The sequence below is a fragment of the Osmerus eperlanus genome, chromosome 4 (assembly GCF_963692335.1).
Source record: "Osmerus eperlanus chromosome 4, fOsmEpe2.1, whole genome shotgun sequence".
In the NCBI taxonomy this organism is placed as follows: domain Eukaryota; kingdom Metazoa; phylum Chordata; class Actinopteri; order Osmeriformes; family Osmeridae; genus Osmerus; species Osmerus eperlanus.
Window position 1 is genome coordinate 15,009,120 of NC_085021.1, and position 14,763 is coordinate 15,023,882.

The 14,763-nt window shown below is 47.8% G+C and overlaps 1 protein-coding gene across 3 annotated transcripts; it reads left to right on the top strand.

Annotated features, from left to right (window-relative positions):
- The first annotated feature begins 309 nt into the window (after nucleotides 1–309).
- On the top strand, nucleotides 310–14,697 carry LOC134019026 (PDZ domain-containing protein 4-like). 3 transcript variants are annotated; one of them, XR_009929970.1, is made up of 9 exons: nucleotides 310–1,932; nucleotides 8,267–8,320; nucleotides 8,852–9,162; nucleotides 9,379–9,466; nucleotides 9,592–9,690; nucleotides 9,785–9,847; nucleotides 9,993–10,094; nucleotides 11,598–14,094; nucleotides 14,131–14,697. XR_009929970.1 is itself a non-coding variant. In XM_062459510.1 (8 exons), exons 1-8 carry the CDS (start codon nucleotides 1,873–1,875, stop codon nucleotides 13,569–13,571), a joined length of 2,751 nt encoding a protein of 916 aa, XP_062315494.1. In that variant the 5' UTR covers nucleotides 310–1,872; the 3' UTR covers nucleotides 13,572–14,697. The 3 variants fall into 3 exon arrangements, 1 of the variants encoding a protein (XP_062315494.1); XR_009929971.1 differs by lacking the exon at nucleotides 8,267–8,320; XM_062459510.1 differs by having other exon boundaries at nucleotides 11,598–14,697.
- The last annotated feature ends 66 nt before the right edge of the window (nucleotides 14,698–14,763 follow it).

Sequence of the window (14,763 nt, forward strand, 5' to 3'; positions counted from 1 at the left end):
GGGACCAAAGATAAGAGTTACAACCTCAGCAAAGGTGATGAGAGGGAGAGGAGGGCAGAAGTGGGTTGAGATAGACACAAGGAAAGGTTACAGTGTGTCTTTTCCATGCATGAATTAGCCCTAAGGACGCAAGAAAGCACAGCCTGAAGGGAAGAGAGATAGCCTTCTAGCCTTCTAGACCAGGTGAGGATTGTTTCAAATAAGACAATTGTATGAGAGCAAGCTGTAGAAGAGAAAACATGTTTTAGTGTTAGAAAGGACAGGACGCACAATTACAAAGGAGACACTGGGATGAACAAGCACATGGCACAGCAAACACAATGTCCAATTCATAGACTTGATATAGATTTTTTACACATGGCCAGTTTGGAGGGCTGTGTGATCTCTGCTTAAGAGGTCCGTAATTTGATTATAATCTTCTGTTCACTAACACCCTTAAGCAATAGCCCTGAAGTGTTTGGTTAAATAAAAATTCTGTGGCTTCCATAATCAATGAATTAATCGATCTTATTATATCCAACTGAATCTCTCAGCCTATCTCAGTTAGTCTTTCACAGACAGCTGTGCTTCTGATAAACACCATGTTGTTCACATGAAACACACATGCATTTTGAATACAGCCATTCAGTGTGGAAACAGTTTTAAGTGGTTGTCAGTGACAGTTGGGGTGACAGCTACAGAACGTAAGACAGAGTTGTTGAGAGAACAGCCGTAGCTGTTGTGCTTTCTTGCGTGTGCATGTGTGCGTGTTATTAGGTTTTGTCTGTCTTGCGAATACGGCTTATCTAGGCAGCACAGCCTGGGCTCAGATCCAGGGAGTGAATGCTTCAGTGGGCAGGCCCCCTACTCTTTCTCAGCCTAGCCTAGCCAAGCCCACACACCCCACCTCTCCTTCTGGAGGGTTTCAATGGACCTAAATAAGGAGATGTCAGTGACCGCCCCAACACCAGGGGGAGGAAAGTGCTGAGCAGGTAACAGTCCTGGTGAGAGAGCTGACAGAGCCCTGTCAGAGCCTGAGCAAAGAGAGGTTATCTCAGGAGCCGGTCCCAGCCATCCCCCTGTGAACCTAGAGAGCTGGGAAACTCGGTGTGGGAGTCGGGAAGAAAAAAGAAACGCGGAGAGGCTCTTTGATACCAGCGCGGTTGGTATCTGAAACTTTGAAAGTGTTTCGTACAGAGCGCTGTAGAACAGATTAGAGCTCAGAGGACGAAACCTGGGGGTGAGCGTGGGCGAGTTCAGTGGAAGTTGTACTGGGAAAAGCTCCCCTCTCTCAGCACATAGAGTCAGACTCTGTGCTGTATACCAAATAAGAACACGACACAGCCACGCCCTCATGTAGCTGCAGGGGAGGTCAAGCAGCCATCACTGACAAGTCATCTAAAACTGTTACATTGCATTCAGTCTAATGTACATACACATCATAAAAGGAAAAAACTGCTGTTGGTACTCAACCTCATTCTCTGTTTCCACCTATTCCTACAAACCTCCTTTTTTTACCTGTGACTCAGCAGTGCAAAAGCAGTTGCCGACAACGTGATTTGAGACTGAAGCTACTCTGTCCACATGAACTTATCAGCACTTTGTCACTCTGCAATGGAGACAGAGACTGATGGATGGACTGCTGTATTTGTTTCGCTACTGCCTCTGAGAACACTTTGTACAGGATCTCCTCTCAATTGTAAAACGTGAAATCGGACTGAAAAGATAGAAGAACCAACTGGGAAACTCTGCTGTCCAGGCCTGAGAGGAGAGAGTCCAGGTGACAAGTGTCTCCACACAAAGCGACACCCCAACTCTTTTGGTCTGGGTGGGACAAACGTGTTGATTTGGGCATCGGTGTTGATCATCTGGGTGAGCCAGATCCAGGTCACCATGGGCTGCAACATGTGTGTGGTCCAGAAGCCTGAGGAGCAGTACCGGGTCATGTTCCAGGTGAGTGGGTCTGTTTCCTCCCTTGGTTCTTTTACCAGCATCTAAACACCCAGACCGTTCTGTTAAGCTGATGACATCTCTTTGCACTAGTTATCCATCACAATCAGCCCACCAGCATCAGCATGCTCACTGGTTTGGAGATCCCATCCCACCATACATATTAATCACCATAATCATTCCTAAGGATTGATGAACATGTCTGAACAATAATATCAACAACTCATTACTGAACAACTCATTACTGAATTTGGCTGAGTAAATCATTGTTCACAATGTCATTGAAATGATGATTGAAGAATTAGTAGACCCTAGATAGGAAATGCGTGATAACAAAAACATAGATAAGATCATAAAAGGATGCGGAAATTATACATCGCAACTTCTTATGCATCCTCAAAATAATACTGATATTATACTAATTAATATTTTAATACTTTCATCAAAGCCTGTGTGAAGGGCTAAAGTGAGTGTGAGAGGGAGATTGGAAGAGATTAGAACATGCATCCTCTGGGACTGAGCGAGGCCCAGAGAGAGAGAGAAGGAAGCAGGGGGATGGTTACAGGCTGGCTGAAGAGTTATAGTAGGGGGTGCTCTCTAAGGTTGCCACGGTTACAACCTCAGCTGTGTCTGCTAAGTGAAACCAGACTGTACAGTCCCTGTTTAAGCACATATAGCAGAACAATTCTACTGAAAGGATTCTGTCTGGTGTTGCATATGTAAAAAATAAAAAAAATAAAGATTGTTCTGGTGGATCCCAGCTTTGGGATTCTGTGTGTGCCAGTTAGCAGAGCTGCATCTGGTAACTGAGGCCACGCCAAGACAGAGGAAAGGACAGAAGGAGGCTGGGCACCGCCAGAGGTACAGTAATGAGGCTGAGGGGAAGGAAAGATTGAAGAAGGTGGCTGAGCGGTGAGGGAATCGGGCTAGTAATCCGAAGGTTGCCAGTTCGATTCCCGGTCATGCCAACTGACGTTGTGTCCTTGGGCAAGGCACTTCACCCTACTTGCCTCGGGGGAATGTCCCTGTACTTACTGTAAGTCGCTCTGGATAAGAGCGTCTGCTAAATGACTAAATGTAAATGTAAGAAAAAACTGGGGGAAAGAAGGATGGAGAGGGCTATTTTTCTGATGTTTGCCCTCAGATGACAGAAGTAATTGATTGCAGAGAGAGAAAGAGAGAGAGAGGGAGAGGGAGAGGGAGAGGGAGAGGGAGAGGGAGAGGGAGAGGGAGAGGGAGAGAGAGAGAGAGAGAGAGAGAGAGAGAGAGAGAGAGAGAGAGAGAGAGAGAGAGAGAGAGAGAGAGAGAGAGAGAGAGAGAGAGAGAGAGAGAGCATGTAGTAGTTTGAAAGGCCTGGCAGTGTTTTCAGCATTCAGCGACCCCTATTTAACAGGAGTCAGATATAAAGGCACGGACCATATGCAGGTCACACGACTCAAAATAGAAATGAAATCATGCCACCGATCAGGTGCTTAAACTTCTGTGAAGTCAGCAGTGCAGAAGGGTGTGTCTGCCTATGGGCTCCAGCAGCCCACAATGCACCCTGCTCCTCCAGACAACCGCATCCCCAGACTGACTGTGGTTCCCAGACATGGGTGTGGTTGGGAGCCGAGCACGGAAGATAGTTGTGTCTACATGTCTGTGATTGTTTTATTTTGGGGTGAATGAGATTCAATCAAGGTGAATAAGGTTCCTTTAAGGTGGTGAAGGGGTGTGTGTGCTTGTGTATTATCAGATCTAAAACTCTGGATCCAATCCTCACAAAGAACACAAAGTGCATTTCTCTACTCTGAAGTGTTTGTAAAGAGTAAAACAACTACAAAAAGGAGCCTTTGTCAATTTAAAGCAAAAAAAGTCAAAAAGGCTAACAAATTGAACTGAAATGTAATTACCATGGAGTCTGTTACTCTGACAGTAATTTAGAAACAAAACAGATGGTTGTTTGGCTCAAACACCATGCCAAAAACACAGTACAGAGAGATTCTCTTCATCAAAAACACTTCATTACATTTCCTCCACATTTCACGGGTTTGTGCAACACTGCATGCCTCTTTTGAGGTTTACAGCTTTGTGTCGCATATTTTACAAACATGCCCAATTACACAACCAAATTAGACTCAGTCCACTGAGTGTTATATTCTCTCACAGTTACATTAAAATGGACTGGGTCTATCTAGACTTTGTAGGAGCAGATTTTGTAATTTATTGCACTTTCGTTTGCCAGAGGATGTAATAATTACAGACTGCTGCACATTTTCACAAGGGAACACGCCCAGAATAATAAATGCCATCACTTCTGCCTCCTCTTTCCCTAGATTAAAGAGATACATGGTACTGGATACCAGCCAGCCTATAATATTTAGAGGCCTTGGTTAGAGGACATCACATGGGTGCAGTGCATGACTAACAAACTAACCAGAAGATCAATGTTCCCCAGTAACCATTTTGTGTTGCACCCCCCACACCAGAGTCTCCCTCACCACCCCTAAGCCCCTCAGACTCTTTCCCCTCTACTCTACTCTCTGTAGAATGGGTTTCGATGGGAGGTAGTTGCCACGGCAACTGAAGTCATTAAACAAGCCTAATGTGTTTTTTCTCGACACTGACAGAAAGACACTGACATGCACAGAGTGAAATCAGCGAGCACCCATACATATCAATAACATGCTGACACAAACATGTATTAGATCAACACACACAGACTGGAACACACCCACCAAAACAATGGATATACTCAAAAACACCTCCCTCGGCTGGATCTCAATATGCAGCCATATCAATGTATTAATAAGTGAAATGAATTGATAAATGATTTGATAAATAATATGTGCATGATGTCGATACCATCGATATCTTAATCACTCCTGCCTCACCTCCTGGGCCTTTTGCCTGGATAGTTAAATGCAGTAGACATACCTGTTAATATGGAGTCTAGCGTTGCTGGACTGAAAGAATCATCATTACTATCTGCTTGTCATCCTGTTTATGAACTGTATTTGATGAAATCTGCCTCAGAGTGTGTTTACTGTGTAAGTGTTAGTGTGTTAGTTTGTTTGTGCATGTGTGTGTATAAGTGGACAGATGTGCTCCAGTTCTTTCACCTTCAGCCTTGTCATGCTTATGATCGGGTGAAGGGCAGATGGAGAGAGTTTGTGGGCTGCACATCTCTCCCATTCCTGCATTGAACAGGAGACAGAGACAGGGAGAAAGAGATGGAGACAGAATTTTTAATAAGAGGGGGTGCTAGGAAGACAGAATTACAGACAGATAGACACCATTAAATAGTACATTATGAAGATAGATGGTGAAGTATCAATTTACTGTACATTGACAGAAGAGTTACGTACCCTGGTTGGACTTGATGCCAAACCAACTCTCCTCTCATTCCTTTGTTTTGATTGGGTATCCCTTCCCTTCCCTGTCTGGTCATTTTCTTGCCTAAATGTTTTGTCTAAATGTCTGACTTGTCCTTAAATCAATAGTAGCTTGAATTTGTCAATTTCTGATATCCAGTGGCCTACATAAATGTCCCCCAGTGATATCAAACAACTGGGGTTAGCAGTGGTGGAGACGAGCTGTGTCTCTGGATTAATTGATTTTCTGAAGAGGTGCAAGCTGTACCCTTCAAAGCATGGGAGATGAGAAAAATCAATTACTGAACAAGTAGAATTCAATATGTGGGGGGCAGGCCTGGGGCACTGTGGAGCATCTGCAATAAAATAAAAAACTCTGGATGTTCACAATATGCCATTGTTAAGCATTATGCTAAAATGTGATGCAGAATTTTGGATTCTGTGTGAACCCCTCTGTGAACTACATATGTGTGTGTGTTTTGGTGTCTGGTGTACTGTAGACCTGAGTCTGCACATTAGGAGCTTAGCTAATACTCTCATGTATCCCTCAGCCACTAGGACCTACCCATTGGGCTTCCTTTGCGTGTTCCTACAATTTGCAAAACAAATGTAGAACTGTAAGTCACTCTCACTCAATATTTACCGCACACACTAACATTCCTCAAAAGCTCCATGTCTCTCTTTGTCCCACTATTTCATTACTCTTTACTCACCTCCCTTCACCCTTCCTCCCCTTCCCCCTGTTCTCTCCATCAGCATCTACCCAGAATTTTTCTCGCTCCTGCCTTTGAACCTGCTTCTCTTTCATCTTCCCCCTCCCACTATCTCCACTGCCTCCACCTCCACCCCCTGCCGTGTAACTCAGAATAAGGTAGGCAACGCCATGACAGGAATATACATCAGAGCTAATATCAATTCAGTCCCGTATAGTACACACCCTTACTGAAGGATTGGGCATGACTGTAGAGTGGCATGAGCAGAACAATTCAGTGGTCAGACTGGAGGTGTTGACCTCCTAACCTCTGTGTTTGCTAACAGGCCAGTGAGGTGTACAATGCATTCCACCTGTCAAGATTGTCCGTCTAATGCACCACAACCATTACCTTGTATGAAGTCATCCTCAGAGCAATCTCAGTAGCTCTCATAGATAATGAATGAGACCCCCCTCAGTCCTAGTGCTCTCAGACCTGTCAGTCATGTCCTAAGGGCAATCTGCTAATAGGCCCAGCCTCTCGCCGCTACTCAAGACAGTGTTGGAAAAACAACTCATGGTTTTCCTGTGGATACAAGCTGGAGGAACAATGGGCAACACCCATTCTGAGGGAGACCAGCGAGAGGTGGAGAGCGGAAAAGATAGAGGTAGAGGTAGACAGTGAAAATCGAAAGCCAATGTCTCCTCCTAAAGAATTACAAGCTATTTGACTGAAACAATTTCATTACACCTTGAAATTAAAATCGCTGCATTGCTTTATGTAAATTCCTTTTCACTGTGAATGAGAAGTGAAGAAGCATTCTACTTATTTGTCTTCAAGTGAGAGAAGCCATTAAGACAGAAGGACAGCAAGAGATTTATGGAAGGCCATTAGCATGAGGAAGGACAAACAGGCAAGGAGAGGGGGAAAGAGAGGAGAGAGGACAGGGGGAAGGAGAGGAGAGAGGAGAGGGGGAAGGAGAGGAGAGAGGAGAGGGGGAAGGAGAGGAGAGAGGAGAGGGGGAAGGAGAGGTACTGGAATACAGTATTGTGCTCATGCCATCTCTAGGGAGGGGCTAGGGAAGGAAAAGTGCTGAGACAGCACTGAAAGGAACGAGACAGAGTCAGGACACAGGATGTGAAACAGCGAGAATGCACAGACAGAGATACCGAGAACAGCAGAGCAGAGGGGAGACAATTGGAGGTGAGGGGTGTGAACGAGGAATTCTAGGCGAAACGGATGAGAGAAATGGAAGGACGGACAGGGGGAGGGAAGAACAGGGGCAAGAACACCAAATGGAAAGGCGAATGTGGCAAGAAAGTTTTTGTGGTTGGCTGCACAGGGGAACATCAATTTGACATGCAATTATATGAAGGGGACAAGAAACGGGAGAGGAATGGGGGTTGGGGGGAGGCAAGAGAGGGGGCGGTACAAGGGAGACAGAGGGAGAGAGGGAAGGTAGTGAAGATGTGGACCCCCTCAGACAGCCAAGGTCAGTGTATGCACTGTGTACTTACACAATGGCAGTCTGGCTATGTGGCTGTTTCTCAAGGCTGTGTACAGCTCTCCATAAAACAAATGGAAGCGCTAACATTTACACACACATGTACGAGCACAATCACATGCAACATACTGTCATTCTGACAAGTCTCTAGAATAGTCTTATATTCTGCCAATATCGTTACCATTTCATGGGAACAGTAATGTAAATAGATATTTCACCTTTAAACAGATTAAGGTTAGAAGTCTGGTTCCCTTTGACCAGGATCACTACTGTACATGCTGTCCTCTGAACACAGCTCAGTCACCCCACAGCAACATCCCTGCTGTTTAAATGTGACTTCTTCAGCAGATTTGCACTCACTAATCCCTAATTATGAATCACTCTCTCTGGCTCTCCCTGTGTGAACTGGCAGGGGGCATTCAGGAGATATAGGCACAAAGATAGAGAGATACTGAAAAGACTTTCACAAGCTTTTATATTGAAATAATATTTACTTTCAATTCTCATATCATGAGGACTGAAAATGGCCACCTGTGTAATACAGACTGTGTCTTTTATGCTGTGACAGGACCTGCAGGTATCGGGTTATTTAGCGTATGTAAACTGTGTGGATCCACACTTTGAGAGTCATGTAGACCACTGCCTGGCCAGACTACTGCAGTATGCCAGGGATTCTCAACAGTTATTAACTGATTATAACCTGGTCTCCTCCAGGGTTTCTCACAGATTAACATTTAAACTCTTAATTTCTCCTCCCTCTTTTCCTCTCTCTCCTCCTCTCTCCACAGAAGAGTCAAATCAGTAGCATGCTGTGTTCTTTTGATGCAGACGGTCGATTGAAGGTTATAGTATACATATTTACTATCCCCCTGCTCTGTGTGATGTCATGTATGAACCACTCCTAGGTGATACATGTGTAGCTATTTAAAGCTACTTAGATACTACTGTATGTAGTATTATGTGTTCCGGGTGTTCTGAACACATTCTTTTTTCCTTTTTGCCTGATAGACTAACCACTCTACAGTAGATCTCTGTTTTAGGTCTGTATGTGTATACTGCTATAGTAACAGCATTTCTCTCTTTATGTTGTGCGAGTGATGTTTGTGTTTATGTGGGTCAGCTCGACACACCGTGAACTAACCTTGCCTGTCTGAAAGTACAGCTGATGAGGGTCGATTCATCTGCTCACCTAACCCTCTGCAAATTATAGGCTGTCCTTGCACCAGTTCAAGACCTGTCCTGTCTCATTACCGTGTCTGCCTCCTCACTTTTCAATGTGGTGCCTTGCTTTCTGTACGCTCTTTCTCTCCCTCTCCACCAATCTCTCCCCTCCCCTCCTCTCCTCTCTGATCTGTGTTATCGCTGTGATCCAGGTGAATGGTAAGGAGCTGACTCGTCTGTCTGGGGAGCCCAGCCTGGACGTGCGGGACCCCCTGCTGTCCCACATGCTGAGGCGGGGGGCCAGGCGGAGGGCTGGGCTGGCCGCGGGACTAGGGGGGCCAGGGGCCCTGACTGTGTCCATGGCTGACTGTGTGGACAGCTGCACCCAGACTGACATCAGCTTCCAGCACATGCTGACCCTGGGCAAGAGCAGCCACCACCCCTGTGGGGCCCCACCTCCTCCCCACCCACCCCCCTCCCCTCCTCTTCCGCCCCTGCTGGAGCCCTACCTGCTCAACGAGCTGTGAGTACACTGTGTGTCCGCGTGTGTATGTTTGAATGTGTGTGTGTGAGACAGAGAGATACAGAGAGACAGAAAGATAGAGAGCCTAATGCAAGTGTCAAATCCCTGACATTAGTGGATGTGAAGAGTCTCATCCCATCCATTCATGGAGTCTGAGTAAAGGGCAGCCTGTTGGTCTCCATTACTGAAACCCCCTCTCCCATGATTCCCTCATAGGCTCATAGAGCCTGAATATTATGATCCCAACGACTACTTTGACATCGCTCATCATGAGGTGGACAGACAGGATGATCTGGAGTATGAGGTATTGCTTAATTTTCTCTTCAGATTGTCCAACCTAGACCATTATCAACCTGTTTATCTTCTGCTTCAGTACCTCAGCGTGTTCTCAACTCAGACCCTATGTGTGTCATGGTGTGTTTGAATTAGGAGGTGGAGTTGTATAAGTCTCGCCAGCAGGACAAGTTGGGGCTGACAGTGTGCTATAGGACAGATGAGGAGGAGGATCTGGGCATATATGTAGGAGAGGTGAGGAAGCCTTCAAGGTTAAAGAGACACATATCATCTCTACGATATTCAAGACGCTTATCACCCAGCATTCACACTATCACCCTTTGTCTAGGTCAACCCAAACAGTATAGCTGCAATAGATGGCCGCATTCGTGAGGGAGACAGAATCCTGCAGGTACATCCCTTTGTACTGAACCGGTGAATCACCGCTGTTCACTGTGACATTTACACCCAGTAAAAATGCCACAATTCAACAGACAACTGGTCTTAATAATGAACAGGTGTCATAGCTCTGTTTCATATCGTGGTCTTTGTCTCAGATCAACGGGGTGGACATCCAGAACCGGGAAGAGGCCGTGGCCATTCTGACCCGGGAGGACAGCACCAACATCTCCCTGCTGCTGGCCCGGCCTGAGATTGAGGTGAGGCACACTTTCACTCCTGCTATGTTCCTGGGAAAGGGGCTGCTACCATGACATGAGAAGGGATGCATTGCAGTAACAGATCACAGATTATCTACAGTATACTGATGCTCAGCTACACTGCACCACCATCTTTATTTACACAAATATCTAGCTGTGCCTCCCTTCCCTCCAAGTGCACTTGAAAGTAGATGAGAAAGGTGAAAGGAGTAAAGACAAGGAGTAAGGGGAAAGAACTGATAGAGAGGGAGAGGCAAGGAAAGATAACGAGCATAAAGAGGAGAAACGGCTGGTTTTCACTGAGCTAAGAACATGTTGCTTTGTTTCCCTCAAGGTCACCCTGCTCAACAAATTTGAGAACACAGTCCCGCTCTCAGGACATCCCATAATACTCACTCCCAAACAGCTCGTCACTGAGCTCACACACAACCAGATGGGGCGGCACTGTTTACCATTTTAATACTGAGTACACACACATCAAAATGCGTGCATGGGTATTGAACACATAGAAATCGGAATTCTATTCACATGGGCAGACAAGAAAAAGCTAGAGGGCAGATTTAAGAGGCCATTAAAATGTAGTCTTCTCCCCAATCCAGACAGTCACGCACAGAGCCACGTGCATACAAATTCACACACACACGCATGCACGCACACGCACGCACGCACACACACACACACACTTTACTGCAGGGATGTTCAGAGCTTTCGTATCTGGGGAGCATTGTGCTGTGTAGTATGTTAACATTGAGATATGATTACAAGATCTACTGAATCAACCTAGTCTCACACCTAACAAACCAAGGTAGGGAGGCGGAGGGAGAATGATCAGGATAAATATATGAGCAGAGATTAGGGGCTTAGTTCACTGTCTGGGGAGCAAGAGAGAGATGGAGCAAAGGGCCTTCTAGACTACAAATGAAGATGAAGACAATCAATGCTATTGTCTCGCAGCCTGAAAACAATTCCAATTAGAATCAAATCAATTAGGCGTGATCAACTTTGATTAGAGTAGTGAATTGTTTGCCAAATTAAACTAGATTATTTGCATATACATTTGATCAGCATCTCTGGGGAGGCCAATCACAATGCTATGCAGAAACAACAAACAACATTAAAAAGATCACACATAACATACACCAACAACATCATATTGACAGTTGTTTGGCCATTGTGTTCTCCTACAGATACCAGTTTCAAAGGAGATAGTTCAGTTCCTTCTTGTTGATTTTGTATATCATATGTATTTCATTGATGATAAATTCACTCTTACCCAGTCAACCCATTCAGAGAAAACAGCCTACGCCACAGAATCGTTAAGCGATGTTTAGGTTTCACATTATTCTGGCTCCACCTAGTGATGGAAATGTGGTAGAGAAACATTAGACGTGGGCAGTGAAAATGATATCATAATACATTTATCTCAATGTCTTTTTCTCCCTTTCCCTAAACACTCCACAATGAATATGATCTACAATCAACTCCATAAACCATTCATCTTAGAATGACAACCAGCTGGACCCAGACGAACTGGACCTGGAGCCTCTGGACAATTCTGTCCACCTGCCAAGCCCACACAGGCTGAGGAACAGCCCCTCCATGCTGGGCACGGGACCAGGAGGTGTGGGGGGCAGTGTGATGGGGGTACGAGGACGCCCCCTGAACAGGGACTCTCCCGGCCTGCTGCAGACCGTGCTGAGTAACAGCCAGGAGCTGGACAGCGGCGTGGGCCGGACCGACGAGAGCACACGCAACGAAGAGTCGTCCGAGCACGACCTCCTGGGAGACGACCAGACCAGCACGTCCAACACCAACGCCACCAACACGCCCGGCAGCATGCGCAAGTTTCTGTCCGGCCGAGGGGACACCCCACCCCTGATGCACTCTCGCGACCTCCACTTCAGTGCCGACTCACTGCTGGGGCTGGACTGTGTGGGAGGAGGGGTTCTGGAGCAGGCGGAGAGAGGGGAGAGGGCCTACACGGGAGACCCTGTGATGATGATGATGCCTGGGCTGACAGATGAGGAGTACGAGAGGTACAGGGAGCTGCTGGAGATCAAGTGCTACTATGAGAAGAACGGTAACGCCCTGCTGCCGCTGGGGGGCCCAGGAGGGGGCGGCGGGGGGCCGTTGCCTCTGGACGTGAACCGCAACGAGAGCATGATGCAGCATGAGATGGCCCTACTGGAGGAGGAGCTGCGCCACCTGGAGTTCAAGTGCCGCAACATCCTGAGGGCGCAGAAGATGCAGCAGCTCCGGGAGCGCTGCCTGAAGGCCTGGCCCCTGGAGGAGGAGGAGGCCGGGGCGGCACGGGTGGCCGGGCCCTCTCTGGTCATTGAGGAGTCCTGTCACCACGAGCTGTCGGACATTAACGAGGTCCCTGAGAGAGAGCGCTCCGACAAGGACAGCACCAGCGCATACAACACTGGAGGAGAGAGCTGTAGGAGCACCCCTCTGGTCAACGATCATGGACACAGCCTGGAGGGGGCAGACTCCCAGCTGCAGCCTCGCATCCCCAGCCGCCACAGAGAGAGGGTGGGGAGGGGAGAGAGGGCCGAGAGGGGACAGGCTAACCTGAACCAGCCGTATTCTCCAACCAGCCACAGGAGAGGAGTGGGGGCTAAGACCTCCAGCCCAGGGGCCAAGTTCAGATCCTTGTCCCGTGACAGTGGGGTCAGGAGGGGTTCAGACGGAGCGGCCAAGAGGAGCCCCAAGGCTAACGGCACACCAGAGGGCGGAGGGGGCCGCAGTGCAGAGAACAGCCCCTATCTGTCTCGCCGCCAGTCAGGCTCCAGGCTGCCCCAGCGCTACCAGAGCTGCATGCAGCTGCACTCCCCCTCTGCCTCTGAGGGTCTGGGGAGCACAGCCAGAGAGGGCAGCCTGGGGACTGAGGGTGATGCCAGCCCCATGAGCCTGGGCAGCACCTGCAAGGACATCCCCCAGGGCCCAGCACCTGTCCCCCTGCCTGTCCCCCCGCCCCTGCCGCCAGCCTCCCCCCGTATGGAGTGGAAGGTGAAGGTGCGCAGCGACGGCTCGCGCTACGTGGCCAAGCGTCCCGTGAGAGACCGCCTGCTGAAGGCCCGCGCCATCAAGATCCGAGAGGAGCGCAGCGGCATGACCACGGACGACGACGCCGTGAGCGAGATGAAGATGGGCCGCTACTGGAGCAAGGAGGAGCGCAAGCAGCAGCTGCTGCGGGCCCGCGAGCACCGCCGCCGCAGGGAGTTCATGGTGCAGAGCCGTCTGGACTGCCTGAGGGAGCGCGACAGGGAGCAGGGCGGTGGAGGCCAGCAGGGGGCGCCACAGCCACAGGAGCCTGCCACCATCCTGGAGCTCTGCCACCGGAGGAGCATGAAGAAACGAAGTCGCAGGATCCTCGACAACTGGATCACCATCCAGGAGCTCCTGGCTCACGGCACCAGGTCACCTGATGGGAAGAAGGTTTACAACCCCCTGCTGTCAGTCACCACCGTCTGACGGACAGGACACACTGACGGACAGAGAGCGGAGGAGGAGAGGGAGGGGGAAGCGGTAGAAATGCGGGACAAATTCTTGAGAAGGGCTGTGAAGCTCACAGCACCGCCATCTGTGCTCTGTCACTGTAGATAGGAGAGAGAGAGGTGGTGTGAGAGAGACAACACCAGCTGCTCCTGCTTAGTCATCACAGCCTGGAAGAGAGGACGGTACGGCACAGAGAGAACAACCACAGTTAAGCAGAATGATTAGAAGCTGCCTGAGTGATGAAGCAGGTGAGGAACAGATCAAGCCCACAGAGCCTTCAGAGTGTGTGGTGACTGTGGGTGATCCGCCATGTTAGAAGCACACTGGGTACCAAAGGAGGGAATGCTAACTATTTCTAGGTACTTGATGAAAAATGCCAACAAAATAGACGGGACATTTAAAGGCACACAATAATCAGTCTGGGCACACTGAGCAGGAGGAACAGGGAAGCACATGCCTGCTGGGTACGGCACAGTACAAAGGTACTCCCTAGGCACAGGTCACATGACTGCTACAGGTCACATGACTGCTACAGGTCACATGACTGCTACAGGACATGCGTCTTCGGGAAGGCTGAACATTGTGCACCTTGCAGATAGAAGTGAATAGAATTTCCTAATTACTTCCATGACAGATACTGTCCTTCGAAAAGGTACGCCAAACTCCCAGCTGTCAGAATTACTTTTAATCACCAGAGATGTTTGCTCAGGTCCAGAAAGACAACACCAGGATCTGGAGATGGATAGGTACAGATGTACTCTGTGGACCAACCAGACAGTTAGGGACATCTTGGGTAAAATACTACAATACTGCTGGTCATTTTCTGTGGTACAAAGGAACAATCAAAGGTTTGAAAGGGGTTCTTCAACAGACTTGTTACCTGCATGTTCAATAAATGTTAAAAACAACTTTTCATATACTGTACGTAAGAAAATATGAGTCAAATCAGTGTGAAATTGTGGACGTGCCTGTGTTTTACTTTTTATGAACGTGAAAACTGTTAAGACTATAAATATAATGTGACGTTTGTTCAGTAGTGTTTGTGATGAGTTCAATAAACATTTCACAAAATGTTTTCTAATGAAATAGTTTAATTCAGGGTGTTTCAATATAATTCCAGAAACTTGCTGTGTGAATACATTTCATTTTCAGAATAGGAATAAGGATT